Raw genomic sequence first — 16,651 nt, 5'->3', positions numbered from 1 at the left:
GAATTCAGAAATCATCTGGAGGGAATTCCCTGGTGGTCTAGTGGTTAGGGCTTTATGCTCTCACTGCTGAGGGCCCGGGTTCAATCCCTGGTTGGGGAACTAAGATCCCACAAGGGGCTGCCCATGTGGCCAAAAAAAAAAAAAAGAGAGAGAGAGAGAGAGAAATCATCTGGGCAGAAGCCATAGTGACTATAATGGTTATGAAATGCTGAGTTTCTGACAAGGAGCTACGATCTATCTGGACACAGTTACATTCAAGCACACGGATTCTCTAGATGATATTATACTCATCACAGCCTCTGTCATATATGGTTGTACAGGTTGTGTGCTGCAGAAGGGGGCGACATCTAAGGAGAGGTTATTCACATAATAGTTTTCATAGATTTGCTGCTTATAATAATAAAAACAATTTTCCAGAAGATGGCAGTAAAGTATCTTGTTCGAAAACATCAGTATAGTATGACAATTTTCTGGGGGTGGGAATATAGTGTTTTGAGGAAAAAGTGCCTTTTTCTTACTTACAGAAAGGTGTGAAATGGCTTATCACTTGCTCTAGGTCCTGTAGAAAATCAGCCCTCTATTACTGGCGAAAATGAACAAATGAAGTTTAATAGGTAGAGGAAAGGAAAAAGAATTATCAGGGATATATTTCGAAATTCTAGCTTCCAAAATGCCGACTCTTTGTTAAAATAATAATATCAATATATTATATGTGTTATATAGTATGAATAATACAGTGTAATTTAAGCTTTCCTAGACCTCATGGGACCGTGGGTATAAATGTGCTTTATGAAAATAGAGAGGAACCCTTTAGTTTTGAGGTACATGTTTCTGTCTCCTCAAAAGTCTCCCCCCTAAAATACAAACTGTCTTCAGTCTATGGTTCCTCCCCCAAAATACACGTTTTTATAGCAGTTACAAAGCTGTCCCTGAGACCCAAATTCTCGAACACTAAGCTTTACCAGGTATGCACAGATCCTTTCTTAACTCAAAAACATAAATACCATGGCCTCTATTCTCTTAAACCTTTATATACTTACTTCTTAAGAAATATTTTAGGGGGAGGGATAAATCAGGACCTTGGGATGAACACACACACACTACTATATGTAAGATAGATAACCAACAAGGACCTACTGTATAGCACAGGGAACTATAGTCAGTATTCTGTAGATAGCCTATATGAGATAAGAATCTAAAAAAGAATGAATATATGTATATGTATAACAGAATCACTTTGCTGAACACCTGAAACTAACACAACATTGTAAGTCAACTATACTCCAATGAAACTAAAATATTAAAAAAATATTTCAATAATCCGAGTCTTAAAAGTAAATTGGGGTCACTTAAGAGCAGAGCATTTGACCAGATATCCCAAGTGGATCTTCTCATTGCTAACGACCCTCTAGGCTGAGTGCTAGGTCCACCGAAGTTGCCCCATTGGTATCTGAACGCTTTCTTGCCTCTGGGCACACAAGCCAACCTGGTACCCTTCCTGCACCAAACACACATCAACAATTTCTCCGTGGAGTCCTGGTTCCTTTTAGTGAAAATGGCATTACAGACCAAGATTTGGGCATCTGGGGTTCAGATCAGATTTGAGATACTGGGTATTGTTAAGCCTGGGCTGTTTCAGGGAGCAGAGCCGGAAAATACCTTTTTTTTTTTTTTAAGGTGTGAGTTCTTACTGATATTTTCAATTCAATTCTAACATCACAGCATTCCTCTTTAAACTCTTTGTTTCTATAATTATACCTTATTTTATGGTGAAATCTTCCTGCTAAACGAAATCAACATATTTATTTGATTTGTCTAGAATACAAAAAAAAAAGTTAAGAATAGCAATATGATATTGGTGTGAAATATAAAACGACAAAATGAAGTTCAAGATTTTCTTGATGGCCAGTAGGCGCATGAAAAGATGCTCAACATCATTAATTATTAGAGAAATGCAAATCAAAACTACAGTGAGGTACCACCTCACACCAGGCAGAGCGGCCATCATTAAAAAGTCTACAAATAGGACTTCCCTGGTGGTGCAGTGGTTAAGAATCCACCTGCCAATGCAGGGGACACGGGTTCGAGCCCTGGTCCGGGAAGGTCCCACATGCCACGGAGCAACTAAGCCCCTGCACCACAACTGCTAAGCCCCCGCACCCAGAGCCCGCACGCAGCAATGAAGACCCAATGCAGCCAAAAAGAAATAATAAATAAATAAATAATAATTTTAAAAAGAGGGCTTCCCTGGTGGTGCAGTGGTTGAGAGTCCGCCTGCCGATGCAGGGGACGCGGGTTCGTGCCGCGGTCCAGGAAGATCTCACGTGCCGCGTTCCAGGAAGATCTCACATGCCGCGGAGCGGCTGGGCCCACGAGCCATGGCCACTGAGCCTGCGCGTCCAGAGCCTGTGCTCCACAGCAGGAGAGGCCACAGCAGTGAGAGGCCCGCGTACCGCAAAAAAAAAAAAAAAAAAAAAAAAAAAAAAGAGAGAGAAACTGCCATTGAGGTGGTTTCATCTTAGAAATGAGTGGAAATACACAAGGAATTCAGCCTCTGAAACGTGCCCCAAATTCACCTTAGCCATCATCTGGCCCATCTTCAGTGGCTGAATACTTGGTTATATGTGCAAGATTTGTAAAAAGGAAACTTTGGCGGTGCAAACCCATTCCAATGAATAATACTTGATTTCTAATTATGTTAGAATCTACATGTTTTCATGGGCTGGATGCAGTTTTAACTTCATCAAGTTAACAGCTTCCTCTTCTGAACCACGGACCTTCCTATCATACTTGAGTCTCAGGCTACCCAAGGTGAATTTCCAAAGATAAATTAGAATCTCATGGGACTTCCCTGGCAGTCCAGTGGTTAAGATTCCCCGCCTCCATTGCAGGGGGCACGGGTTCAACCCCTAGTTGGGGAACTAAGATCCCTCATGCTGCGTGGCATGGCCAAAAAAAGAGAAAAAAAAAAGAATCTCAGAAATCTATAACCAAGGTGTATCAAGATCAATTTCAATTAAGCTAATTAAAAGAGGGAAAAACATGTCAGAGATTACACATTTAAACTATCACCAGGAAGTTCATATGAAAACCTCTCCACAGATTCATATGGATTTCAGATGACCTGGGTTCCAATAGAACTGATTGATAAACACAAGCTGTCAATATTTATACAAGTCAAAATTCCAGTCTGAAACACAGAAACCACCCAGATATTTCAGCAGAGTGTCTATCTATCTATCTCTCTCACTCAACAGAGAATTTAATATGGAGAATTTGTTCTGTCATTCTTGGACTGAAAAGCACAGAACGTCAGGAAGGCCGCTACTCCTGGGACTCAGGGATGCAGGAAGATTTGGGGACTAGCAGAGGAGGGGCCTGGGGGGGAGTGGAGCCTCTGAGGGGTGTGAGAGGCTGTGCCTGGGGGGGTCACAAAGCTGGAGGAGGAACCAGCGGAGGTCACCCGGGCGATTGTTAGGGCGACACTAGGAGGATCAGCAAGTGACCTGACCTGTGTTTTGTCTCCAACCCCCCGCTGGTGGACCGTCACAGGAAGCCAGCGTCAGGGTCACACAACAGAACATATGTAGAAGGGTGGATGTGGAGCAGAGAGACAGCAGTTTAATAATAACTGGCACAGTCTAAACACGCTTCTAAACATGGTTGATCTTTCATGTCGCAACAGTGAAGGCCATGCTTTCTCCTAAGAAGATGCAGTTCTCTCCCCCACAGAGAGGCCCTAACCCTCTCGCCCCAAAGGGAAGAAAGAGCTAAGAGTCGTGGCACCCATCTCTGGGCAACACTCTTGGTGTCCATGTCTAATTTGTTTAAGTCTCACCTGAGGATTTTGTGACCTAATGACTAAATTATAACGTTACACACTACCAACAGCCCTTACATGAAATAATAAGGGAAAAGGAGGAGGGAGGCAAAAGAAATTAGGTCACAAACACACACACACACACACACACACACACACATACACACACAGATAAAAATAAGAAAAAATGAATGGCTGCAACACACACCACCTCTGCTACTGGTCAGAACATAACATTTATGACTTCTTTTTCCAACTACGTGTTGCAAGTGTACCCGCATCCAGCATCTCAGCTGATCAAGGTTTTGTGTGGTGTTTTTTTCCCTAGGTGGGAGAGGGGTGCAGTGAACCAAACATTTATTCTCAAAGGATATAAATCATCCAAAATCCTACTCCCCCCAAAATCAACTTTATTGAGGTATATATGTATAACTGACATATAATATCATACACTCATTTAAGTGTATATTTCAATGAGTTTTGAAAATTTATACACCTGTGTAACAATCACCATAATCAAGATACAGAATACTCCTATCGATGCAACATTTCCCTTGTGCTCCTCCTGAGGCATCATCCCCTGCCCCCCCAGGCCCAGACAGCCACTCATCTCCTATCCTTAGGGAGCAGATTAGTCTTTTCTCGAGTCACATGTAATTTGAATCACAGGTCCGAGTTTCCTGCTATCTGGAAGTTGAGTGTTCCTATGAGTTTTTTCATAAGCCGAAATGGGTAAATCAAAGGAGCAGTTACCTTAGGACACGTCTTGCTAAGGGGAGCACAAGATAAATGAGATGAAGCACAGATGCTCACAGACACAGTTCAGAGCTCTGGCATCTGATGCTGAGATGCTGAGTGTAGTCCCCGGGCCGCCCTTGCTGCCTGGGCCGTGCGCTGCCCCTGTAACGGCTCGCTGAAAAACAAAGGCTGAGCACTGTTTTCGATTTTTGCCTTTTTTCACGACTCCCGTGACTGCCACGAGTCTAGGGACCAGCACCTTCTTAGCAAAGAGCTAGCTAGCACTGCAGAGCAGCGAACAGCCCAGCTGCTGCCACCCCGGGAGCGCGCCCTCCAAGGTGCGCACTCTGCACGCGCCTTGACCGGCTTGCTGCCTGTGTGGCTACGGAAACCGCTCAGATCTGGGCTGGGGAAGCCTTGCAGTCCGGTACCCTCAGCACCAGGGGTACCTGACGCTCTCCCAACTACGTACCACTGTAGCATTTGTGCAGGAAAGAGGTGTGCCTCTGAAAGACTTCATTGCCGGCTTGGGAACGTTATCAGTCTTCATAATTTCAGCCAGTCTGATGGGCGAAAGACGACCTCTTTGTTGTGTCACTTTTCATTCTCTTCTCTAAAGTGAGTTGAGTGCCTTTTCAAATGTTTATCGATAACTTGTGAAATTGCTCTTGCTCTGACATTCCTCTTTTCGCTCCTGACCGGGGAAGACAGAGGAAGGGCTCCGTGCGTCACCCTAGTCTCAGAGTCACGCGTTTCCGCTGCCTAATCGTCTTGACCTGGATGACTGGTGTGCCCCCGTTTGTGCTGTGTGGACAGTGTTGTCATGGGACATGTGATGCCCTTTCCTCCGGTCTGTTTCCAAAAAGAGCCAGGGGTGGCGCGGTGACGTTTCCTTCTCCTGGAGCAGAAACCATCTAGGCCTTCGGTAGGAGGAAACACAGCCTGGCTGCGGCGGGCTCCACAGCCTTCCAGTTTGCCCCTCCCCCCTCCCCCCAGCTTTTCTGCCTGCTGTCCCAAGGCTCCTGGGCCTCGGCCTCATCTGCGGAGAAAGTTGGGGTCTTCCCAGAAACGAACTACCAGTGTGAACTCAGCACTAACCGTCCTCAGCTTAAGGCCTTGAGCTGGTGTGGACGGAAGTGGTGCTAATGTCTTCACACGGGAAGGGGATTCCAGTGATAATTTTGCGGGGTCCTTTAGCGGTCACGCCTTGTGCTGGTCTGGAGGTGTCCTCTCCCCGTGCACCGACTTTAGGGGCGCCGTTGGGAAATGACCAAAACAAAGTGAGTTACTGGAGTCCGAAGTGGCTGCTCTGCCACCCGGCGTCCAGTCCACGTGGTCCTCCCGGCAGCTCCTCCCGTGCGCGCCCCGGGGCGAGGGGAGGTGGATGCTCCGCGCGCCCGCGATGGGCCAGACGGCCCCCCTCACCCGACGCTGTGCTAAGCGCCCCGCCTGCCGGGCCCGGAGCCCGGCGCGCCCGCGGGGCGTGGAGAAGTGGAGGCTCCGCCCGCGCCCCACCCACGGGCCAGGCTCCCCGGCCCTGTCGCGGCTCTGGGGCGGGCGGAGCCAGTGTCCGGGTGGCGCGCGCTGCAGCTGTGGGCTTGGGCACCGCGCGGGCTATGGCGTCCCCAGCGTCCTCGGCGCCCGGCGGGGTGGCAGTAGTCGGCAGGTAGGGCTCGAGCCCGCACGGCCGGGAGGGTGGCGGCGGGGCGCGGGCGCTGTCGCCCGGGGGGCTGGTGGCGCGGCTGCGGTGGCCCCGGCGCCTTCCCGGGACCCGGCCGGCCCGGGCGCGGGCGGGGGCGCACTACGGGGCGCGGCTCCGTTTCGCCCGCGCCTCGGCCCGGCTGCGGAGCGGTGCGGGTGCGGGCGGAGTTCGGTGATGCGGCCCCAGCGGGGACAGTGACGCTTGGCGCTGCGAGTGGACGCAGAGCTGTCGGGCCGCGGGTCCGCACAAGGGTGTTCTCTCACGTTCTAGCCCCAGGGATGGGCGCTCGGAGGCACGGAGGGGCCGGCGCGGCGGGGGGCTCTCGCGCGCTCCGGCCCGAGGCTGTCACCCGGCGAACCCGCTTGGGGGCGGGGGGCGCGGCCCGCGCGATCCGAATCCGCGCCTCCAGTGTGGCGAGGGCCCCCTATCCCGAGGGCATCCGGGTTCGCCGGGAGTTGTGTGTCAGGTTAGCAGCTTAAGTTCCATCCACGGTTTTCTGGTTTGTGCTCCATCTCTCTTGTAAAACAACTGCTGTTTTAAAACACGCGTCTACGTGCACCTTTCCGTTGGTAAGCTAGCATAGCAGTCTACCCAGTTGTCGGTAGTTGCAGTTGGTCGCTAGGCGCACCTACTGGGTGGCTCAGTGTCCGGTTACAACGCCGAGGTGCTGGCCTGCCTGACCCCCGTCACAGCCCTGTCCTGAGAACAAGTCCCTGTCCGGGTGTCTCCTTAGAGCCCTCTGAGGATGGAGACAGGACGCTGTGTCAGATTCCTTTACATGGAGAAGTGGAGTTACCTGTGCCTCTGTCCTTTCCAGGCACGTGGGCATGTGGCTGCCTCCTGAAGGGATATAAAATATAGAAAAAAGTGTACTTTGTCCCAGGCGTGGTGACTACGCTTGCCTTGCACCTTTTGTCCAGGGTCAAGTGTGTATCAACCACGGCCTGGGACTGGTGCCCTGCCGGCACCCAACAATGTTGAGCGAAGTCTGGAGTTGACTGTACAGGTGACCCTTGGACCACTCGCGGGTCAGCGGCGCCCACCGTCCATTCCCACCAGAAAAGTCAGTTTAATTGACAGTCTGTACCCAGCCCCAGATCCTGCTTCCCATAGGATTTACCATGTAAGAAAGCCTGCATGTAAGTGGCTCTGCGGTGTCCAGACCCTGTCGTTCCGGGGTCAACTGCGCCCTTCTCTGGCTCTGGTTCTTGCGGGAAGGAGATACGAAGGGGAGTCAGTTTACTTCTGATTCCTTGAGGGAGGCTGACAAAAGAATTAGACAAGGGCTGGAGAACTTCATTCACCACACGAATTAGGAGACGGTCCTGTCTCCCCCGCATTTTTTTTTCTTGGCTGTGTTGGGTCTTTGTTGCTGCGCGCAGGCTTTCTCCAGTTGCTGCGAGCGGGGGCTACTCTTCGTTGCGGTGTGCGGGCTTCTCACTGCGGTGGCTTCTCTTGCTGCGGAGCTCGGGCTCTAGGTACACGGGCTCAGTAGTTGTGGCACACGGGCTCTAGAGCGCAGGCCCAGTAGTTGTGGCGCACGAGCTTCATTGCTTCGTGGCATGTGGGATCATCCCGGGCCAGGGCTCGAACCCGTGTCCCCTGCATTGGCAGGCGGATTCCTAACCACTGCGCCACCAGGGAAGTCCCTCCCCCACACCTTTAGCACCTCCGAAAGCAGCCATCTCTGCTTCTGCGGCAGCCCTGCTTTCCTTCCCTTCTTCCTCCCTCCTCCCTGTCCCCTCCTCTCCCCTCTGGTCCCTTTCTCTCTCCCATCTCCCCTCCTGTACCCCTTGTCTCTCTCTCTCTCTCTCTCTCTCAACCCCATAGGTCATTCCAAGGGGCATCCATTCAAAAGATGGGCCTGGGGAGTGTGAATTAATTGGCTAAAACCTGGTTCACTTTCATTCTTGGATTTCAACAGACCAAAATATACATATTTCAAAGTTTAGAGAACATACTGGGCCATTGTTTTTCCATTTTATCTTAATAATTACCAGACTGCCTCTTAAAAGTGCACGCTAGGAATACAACCCCTATTTAGTTCTTTTCCATTGATCTTTTCGTCAAGGGCACTTAGCTTTCCTGAGAGCATGCAGGGTGAGCCCCTTCAGAGCAGTGGGCCTGAGAGAGTAAGAGTGTGTTTTTGAAGAATTAAGAAAGGAGAGAAAACCCCCTTGGGTTCAGGGCTGTGCGAACATTAAAGGGGGAGAATCTGGAAACGGCAGCTTTACAAAATGGCGGTAGAGATGGGTCTCCCCGAATCCATCCTAGCGGTGTTGCCAGGCCTTACAGACCACGGTGTTTCTGAGCCGAAATATGACTTCAGAGCTCCGACGTACACTGCACTGTGTTCACTGAGGTTTTAGGCCTTGAGCTTTGAAGGTAGGATCTGTCCAGGAAGGCCAGCGTGGTCGTGGTCGTGTGTTCCTGGTGTGACCAGCCAAGGTCCTTGGACTCTTTAATCAGCAGAAATTGATAAGGTGCCAGAGGAGAGACTCAGGCAAGGCTTTACTGGGACTCGTGCTGAGGGGGTGTGGGGTGGTGGTGACCTTTTTCCTTACACAGGGTGAGGGTGTGGGCAGATCCACGGTCCGCCAGAGGGGCGGCTCAAGAGGTCTGCCCACCCCCCTGGTGGTGCTGTGTGCAGTGGTCATGCACAGGACCTTGCCCCTAGCACCTCAGATGAGGCCGTTGGGTCTTTGGTCTTTTTGTATCTTGTTCATAATTTGTCCCCACTGCTCATGCGCGCAGTTATTTTTAGGTCCCTATAGTGTCTTTGTATCTGTAGCTCGAGGAGAGGTGTGTACGCAGGTGTAAGCACTGCGGCAAAGGGTCCCGGGTCCCGGGTCCCAGCCTGTCTCACTGGGGCCCCATGTGCCCTCTTGCTGTCCCCTTTTTCTGGGCACACTCCTCTAGGACTGAGCTCAGGGACCAAGTCCTCCAGGAAAAGTTCTGCTTCTGGGACCCTCCCCTTAGGGTAGAAACTGTCATCTCCAATTGTATGTCCCTCCTGCCTGGTCCTAGTAGACAGATGTTTGAGCTATTGTAGCAGAGATGTGTAGTGGGAAGGCTTGCTAGGATGTTGTCCTATATCACGCTATGCATCCCCTGAACTTGTTTTCATTTATTTTATTCCAGAATTTTACTTTGAGGTGACTGCGTACATTCTTTATAAGAAATTTTGTGAGGCATACATTTTTTCCTGCTACTTCTGCATTAAAGCACAAGACACACAGACATATACACAGACGCACAGAGCAAACCCTAGGACGCTCCAGCTGCCTGTCATCAGCTCAACACTAAACATGCTTTTCCTAGAAATATTTAATAGCTCTTATTGGCAAATATTCCGTAGCCAACTGAGATTAAGACGGTTTTACTTCAACTTTTGGCCAGTAAATAAGTAACTGTAGAATGGAAAAGTACTTTAAAAAGTATCTAGAGTGGACTTGTTCAAAGCTAAGTGCCGTTAATGATAAAATTAGAATTGAACCAATTTTGTTACTTCACTTTTCTCCCTGGCTGCTTTGCTGCCGTGTAACAGAATAAGTTACCTTTGAATAAGCAGCCTTTGAAATACCAATTCAGATCTATGAATTTAGAAGCTTTAAGGCGCGGTCCCCAACCTTTTTGGCACCAGGGACCGGTTTCGTGGAAGACTGTTTTTCCACGGACCAGGGGCGCAGGGGAAATGGTTCAGGCGGTAACGGGAGCGATGGGGGACGGCAGATGAAGCTTCCCTCGCTCACCGGCCACACACGTCCTGCTGTGTGGCCCTGTTCCTAAAAGGCCAAGGACCAGTACTGGTCAGCGGCCCGGGGGTTGGGGACCCCTGCTTTAAGGCATTAGTCATAACGGTAAGGACCCGTTCTATTCCCCAGGCTTGTAGGGGTTCAGGAAGAGTTAGCAAGATGTCACTGGCTCTAAGGCCAGGAAGCTAATTGTATTTGGGCCCCAAGTAAGGTAGTGCTGGGGACCGGAAAGCCGTGGGAAAGCGGTGAGCCAGATGCTGCCCCTCCCTCTGGGGTCTGGCTGTGACTCCCTGCTGCACCTGTGCCCGCCCTCCTGCCCCCGCCTGCCCACCCCCTCCGCTGTGTCCCCAGCGTTATCATCTTTCAGCCCCAGTAAGTACCTGATGCTCACGTACAGTTTCCATAGTTTAGGCCCAGCTTTAAGGAGATGGGAGCTCAGTCCTCTTCAAGCACAGGGTGCTGGTGTCCGCTTCGTGGTGTCATCGGTGACTGACAGCTGGGGGAGGGGTCCCCCAGGAGTGGGCCTTCTGCTCTCCACCCCTCCTCTAGGGGAATATAGGCCATACAGACCTTGAAACCCACGACAATAAAAGTAAACTGACTTTGCCTTTAATGCCTGTTGTATGGAATACAACTCATCTCTCCCCAACTTTTTTAAATTTTATTTTATTTTTTAAATTTTTTTATTTATTTATTTATTTATTTTTTTTTTTGTGGTACGCGGGCCTCTCACTGTTGTGGCCTCTCCCATTGCGGAGCACAGGCTCCGGACGCGCAGGCTCAGCGGCCATGGCTCACGGACCCAGCCGCTCCGCGGCATGTGGGATCTTCCCGGACTGGGACACGAACCCGTGTCCCCTGCATCCGCAGGCGGACGGACTCTCAACCACTGCGCCACCAGGGAAGCCCTCTCCCCTTTTATTATGAAAATTCTCAAACACAGAAGAGTTGAAATATAGAAAAAAGAATACCCACATACCCACCTCTGTATCCAACAATGGTTAAAAAAATTTGCTCTATTTGCCTTTTCGGTATATGATTTATTTAACCAATTCTGAATATTAGAAGGTTAGTTTTTACTTTTTTGCCGGTACAAATTCTACCTTGAGTAGCTATTTGTGTGCATTGCTTATATTAACCTAAGATAAATTCTGGAAGTAAAAGCCCTGGGAGCTGGGGAGGGGGGTCTCCATCTCCTTACCAGCACTGAGTGTGATCCGCCTCTGCCACCTGATCGGGATTTATCTGCTGTCGTTGAACTAAGGCAGTAAAGTATGTTTCCCAGTTAGTTTGTTCACGTACTTTGTTCAGGTTCCCCCCTTTTGTTTGGCATGTTCATCTTTTACTTTTGAGCTTGTAGAACTTTTTGTGTCTTTATCTATTACAAATATTATTTCCTTTTGGACATTTGTCTTCTGTTGATTCTTTTAGCCATAAACAAAGTTATGAAGATGAGTTAGTTTACCTGGCGGCCAGTATTCAAGCAGGAGCATCATGGCGGCCTAGAGTGTGGTGAAACATCTTTGATGGGAAGGTTGGAACAGTAGCATGAGATCTGTCTCCCAGTGCATTTGTCGACCACGAGGAACCACAGCCTCTGGGAGATTGACATGTGACTGACTTCTGTGTGAGCCCAGCCTGGGAGCATAGTTGGGGATGAACTAGGTGACCCAATGCCAAACTAAATACAAGGATAAATGATTGAATTATAGTTCTAGACATCGTTTAAGTTGCTGCTGCCCCTTAGACCAAGAATGCAAGCCACAAAGGCAAGCCACGTGCATAATTAAATTTTCTAGTAGTTACATTAAGAAAGTAAAAAGAAACAGGTGAAATTAATTGTAATATATTTTATTTAACGTAATATTTCCAAAGTGTTATTGTTTCAATGAATAATTGATATAAAGATTATTGATGAAATAGTTTACGTCCTTTTTTGGGGGCAGTCTTCAAAATCCAGTATGTTTTTACACTTGCCGTGCATCCCAGTTCCGACCAGCCAGTTGTTGGTGGGTCAACTGGGATGACCAGCATGAATGGTACTGGCCTTTACCTGCGCCTTGCAGCTTGGAGAGAGAGAGAGGAGAGAGAGAGAGAGAGAGAGAGAGAGAGAGAGAGCGCGCGCGCGCGCGAGAGAGTGTGTGTGTGTGTGTGTGTGGACGAGGATGTCCTCATGCAGGACTATCTCGTTCAGACTCTGGCTTGGGCCCTGCAGGGTTTCTTTTTTCCTCCTATGCTCTAGAGCAGCTCTGCAAAGATGGAAATGTTCTGTCACCCCTGCTGTCCAAGGCGGTGGCCGTGATCACATGTACCATCGAGTACTCTGAAACGGGTCTCTACTGTGGATGGACTGAATTTTCAAATTTAATTCTTCTTAATTTAAATAGCTGCGTGTGGCTGGGGTCCACCTTATTGGACAGTGCGGGTCTAGGGCACTGAGGGTTTAACAGAAAATTTGTTTGTACATAACATGTAACTTTACATTATTTCATAGTGCGGAAGAATCTGGAGTACAACCTGCTGTGTAATGCTGCTCCCTGCTCCAAAGTTGCATAGAGATGGTTTTCGTTGTTTGCACTCGGCATTTGGGACCAGTGGCTTCACGGAGATACCTTGAAACCAGACAGTGGCCCCTCTCCGGGCTGCCTGGTTGGATTAGGGGCTGAGCGCCTGGGACCGTGGAAGGATTTTGGTCAAGAGGAGGCCTGCTCTGCGCCTCCCCTCAACCACTCTGAGGCTGGGAATGTTTCTGAACCTGAACTGTAGATTAGCTGAGTTGGGGGGAGGGGGGCTGGGGGGCCGGAATGGGAAGAGTCCTCCTTGGAGCCTGTCTCCAGGCTACTGCTCTGGCCCCCCTTCCCCGGAGCTGCTCACACAGTCACCATGGTGAAGCCTGTGGGCCGTCTGTTCCATCTACTGGGAAACGAATGATGCGCTTTGCTACGGTTCCCCGAATGCTGGGGAAACAGAGACTCGGGGTCAGAGATAGAGGGTTTCACTGATCACAGCAGGCCAACAGCTGAGCCCCCCTTTGCACTGGCTCCCCTTTCCTCTCAAGTCCCACGGGGCGACGTCAGGGGGTCCAGGTGGATCCGTGCAGATTCAGTGAGGATGCTTCAGGGGAGGGACGCTGAGCCCGCTTCCTTCATTGGAGGTGATATTAGAAACCAAGGTTTGGGCGCTCTGCATTCATTTCTTTTCTTTAAATTAAAAAATATATTTATTTATTTGGCTGCACCGGCTCTTAGTGGTGGCATGTGGGATCTTAAGTTTCAGCGTGCGGACTTCTTGCGGCCTGCATGTGGGATCCAGTTCCCTGACCAGGAATCGAACCCGGGCCCCCTGTATTGGGAGCATGGAGCCTTACCCACTGGACCACCAGGGAAGTCCCGAGATGTGAACAGTTTTTATGTTGCCTCAAGTGCTGGTGGTGGTAGCAGAAATTATTTATTGGAGGAGGAGAAGGAAAATGCTGTCTCTGTTCTTCAGATTCAGTTACTTGTCTGACAGTGATCAGTTGGGGGTCCCCAGGGGGGGCCTTTCCCCTGGGCTCCCTGCTCCCTCCCTGCTGGAGTTTTGGTCTCTGCCATGCTCCCAGCAGGGTCTGGACGGGCACTGGAGTGAGGACTCAGGAGCTCTTGCATGGAAGCAACAGTTTAAGTAGATACCGCTGTTAGAATGTGTAGTTTTAAGATATCAAAGATTTTAGGAATGGGGTGCCGTGTAATTTGAAACTTTCCTCCTGGGCCGGGAATGGAAATGCTCCATTTTCAAGCTAACGGGTGGCCTCTCAATGTCTCTCCCTGCAGTGGCCTCATCGGGCGAAGCTGGGCAATGCTGTTCGCCAGTGCAGGCTTCAAGGTGAAACTGTACGACATTGAGCAACGGCAGGTAACATACGCCCTGGCCAGCATCAGGTGAGTCCACTGCACCTGCGGAGGAATCCAGCAGCCCGTGGCCTCAGGTGGTCTTGTTTTCCGTGTCCTCAAGGCTGTAAGTCCTGTGATTTCACTCTCCTTCGCTGTCGCAGCCTTGGAGCGGGTGAAGGCCAGGCTGATGGAGAATGGGATTCACACCAAAGCAGGGACTCAGATTTTGAGGACAGGACTTAGGGCAGTGAAGACATGTGAGGGGCGTGGAGGAACTGAGTGTAGACCCTCAGCTTCCAGCCCGAGTGAGTCAGGGAGCTGCTCTCCTGTGTCCCACGCCCTGGAGCTGTGTGGACTCTGCGCTTCAGAGAAAACTTAGGTCTGTGAACAGTCAGGAACCCACTCAAGGACATAGTAGGACACAGAGTCCAGCCGTGGCTTATCTGACATGCCAAGGACAGGCATCCTCGGCATTTGTCTATACTGTTCGTTTTATAGAGATTCTGCAAGTATTACTTTCCATGTTAAATATATACAAAAGAACAGGTCGCTTATACTAGTTTATGAAGACTGGAGTAAAACAAACATTCATGAACTTGAGGTCTAGAGTAGTATTATCAAAACCCTGTGTCCACCTTTTGAATCTGACCTCCATCTTCCTTTATTTTGTATCTACCATTACCTTGCCTAAAAAGAAGTTTTATCATATATTTGTTTCCCTAAACAATATATAGTTTAGTTTTGCTTGTTTTTGTGCTTTATAAAAATATTTTTGTGAGATTCACCCATGTCATTGCTTATAGCTGTAGTACATCTGTGTCCATTGCTATATAATATTCTGCTGTGTGACTTTGCTGTTATTTATTTATATTTTATCCTGAGGAACGTTATAGCTGTTTCTAGTTGGGGGCTAATGTAAACAGTGCTGCATTATTATCCTTTCATATGTCTCTGGGTGCTTAAGGGCAAGAGTGTCCACAGTGAGATTGCTGGGTCTGTTTTCCTTCTGGGATTCTGATTATATGTATATCGAACCAACTCATTCTAGCCTTCACATCTTTTAAAGTCTCTTTCAACTTTCCATCTCCCTCTCTCTTTGCAGGACATTCTGGGTACATTCTTTAGATCTTTCTTCCAGTTTACTGATTCTAGTTTTAGCTGTGTCTAATCTGTTATTTAAACCATCCACTGAGTTTATTTCAGTAATTAAATTTCCATTTTAAAAGTTCTATTAGCTTCTTTTCCAAATATACCTGCTCATTTTTAATAGTTTCTCATTGTTTGCTGATTGTTTGTGGTTCCATTTTTCAAACCTTTGAGCGTTTAATACATGATTGCTTTATATTATATATCTGATAATTCCAGTACCTGGGGTTGTCTTAGATCAGGTTCCTCAGAATCAGAACCTGAGACAAAGATTCCAGGGCCAGTGATTTATTAAGAAAGTGCTTCTGGGAGAAACCAGTGAGGGACTGGGGTCGGGATAAGGCAGACAAAGGTAAGATTTTGGGAGGAGATCCAGCCTCAGCGAGTTTGCGTTTGCGTGGGAGTCCTGGAGCGTAAAGTGCTCTGCAGAGTTTTCATCCCTGGAGGCTAGGGAGCTGCCTTCACACTCCTGCCTGGGTGTGACTCCCAGGCTTCTGGGTCCAGGGTGGTGCCCTGAGGGAGGGGGCAACGAAGAATTCACAAGCTGGGGGGATGGGCTGGTAAAGGGGATTCGGGGAGATCTGGGGGATCCCCCATGCCTCCACTGCAGAAACCATTGGGGAGTTTGAGGTAAAAACATTCTTTCCTGACTTATTCCCACTTTCATTCATTCAAAAACCCTGACTGAGCACCTCCTGTGTGCTGGGCACGGAGGCTGAAGATTAAGTGGCAAACACAATAGACTAAGACCCCAAACCTCGAGGGGAGGGGAGCGGAGGGGGGCGGACAGTCCAAAGGAGTCACTGGCATGCTTGGTGTCTCAGCGTCAGCTCTGGCAAACCAGGCAGCTGGCCAAATCCGGGCTGCGGTGTGTTTGGTGTATCCTGTGAGCTAGGATTGAATGTAACACTTTTAAGGATTATAAAATAAAAAAGAAGAAAAGTATGTAACAGAGACCTCATGTGGCCACAAAGCCTGAAATATCCCTATGTGGCCCTTTACACAAGAATCGCTCGACCCACGTGTTTAATAGTTGAGATTCCGGTTTCCACTCCTGACGTGTGGGTTTTCCCGGACCAAGCAGTTCTCCGACCCCAGTTGCCCGTCCTACGACTCAGCTCACTTCTGAGATGCCATCAGGCTCCGCAGGTGAGGGACTCGGTCCCGCGAGCCCCTCAATCCAGACGCCAGTTAAGCCCAGTTGTCACCTGTGCTCCCGCCCTGTGGATCAGAGGTTCCCACAGCCCCCTCCTTGGCTTTGCTAACCGTGGCTAGAGCGGCTCACGGGTCCGGGAGACTAGCTACTCACTAGATTTCTGGTTTATTACCTACGGTGTTAGGGCTGCAAGTCAACAGCCAGATGAAGAGAGGCGCAGGGGACACGTGGAGGGGCGGGGAGTGTTCCTGCCCTCTGGGGACCCTCCCCTGAATCTCCACCTCTTCAACCTGGAGGCTCTCTGAACCCCGTCTTTGGGTTTTATGGAGGCTTCATCATTTAGGCACTGTTGATTAAATCCATTAAATCATTGCCCGCTGGTGACTGAACTCACTCTCCGCCCCCAGGTCAGGGGCAAGGCTGTAATTACTGGGATGGTGCCACAGGCAACCAGCCCCTGTCCTG

General features: G+C 49.5%; 1 protein-coding gene across 2 annotated transcripts in view; it reads left to right on the top strand.

The window, feature by feature from the left end:
* The first annotated feature begins 6,091 nt into the window (after positions 1-6,091).
* CRYL1 (crystallin lambda 1) overlaps positions 6,092-16,651 on the top strand; it is a 73,643-nt gene continuing 63,083 nt past the window's right edge. The window contains exons 1-2 of one of the 2 annotated variants that reach the window (XM_059996084.1): positions 6,092-6,224; positions 13,825-13,932. In XM_059996084.1, coding sequence (XP_059852067.1) covers positions 6,175-6,224; positions 13,825-13,932 — 158 coding nt within the window. In that variant the 5' untranslated portion in view covers positions 6,092-6,174. Of the gene's footprint in view, positions 6,225-13,824; positions 13,933-16,651 lie in introns of those variants that run through there. The other variant, XM_059996085.1, reaches the window with a different exon arrangement.

Source organism: Delphinus delphis, chromosome 18, assembly GCF_949987515.2.
Source record: "Delphinus delphis chromosome 18, mDelDel1.2, whole genome shotgun sequence".
Taxonomy (NCBI): domain Eukaryota; kingdom Metazoa; phylum Chordata; class Mammalia; order Artiodactyla; family Delphinidae; genus Delphinus; species Delphinus delphis.
This window is presented reverse-complemented; position numbering and strand designations above follow the sequence as displayed.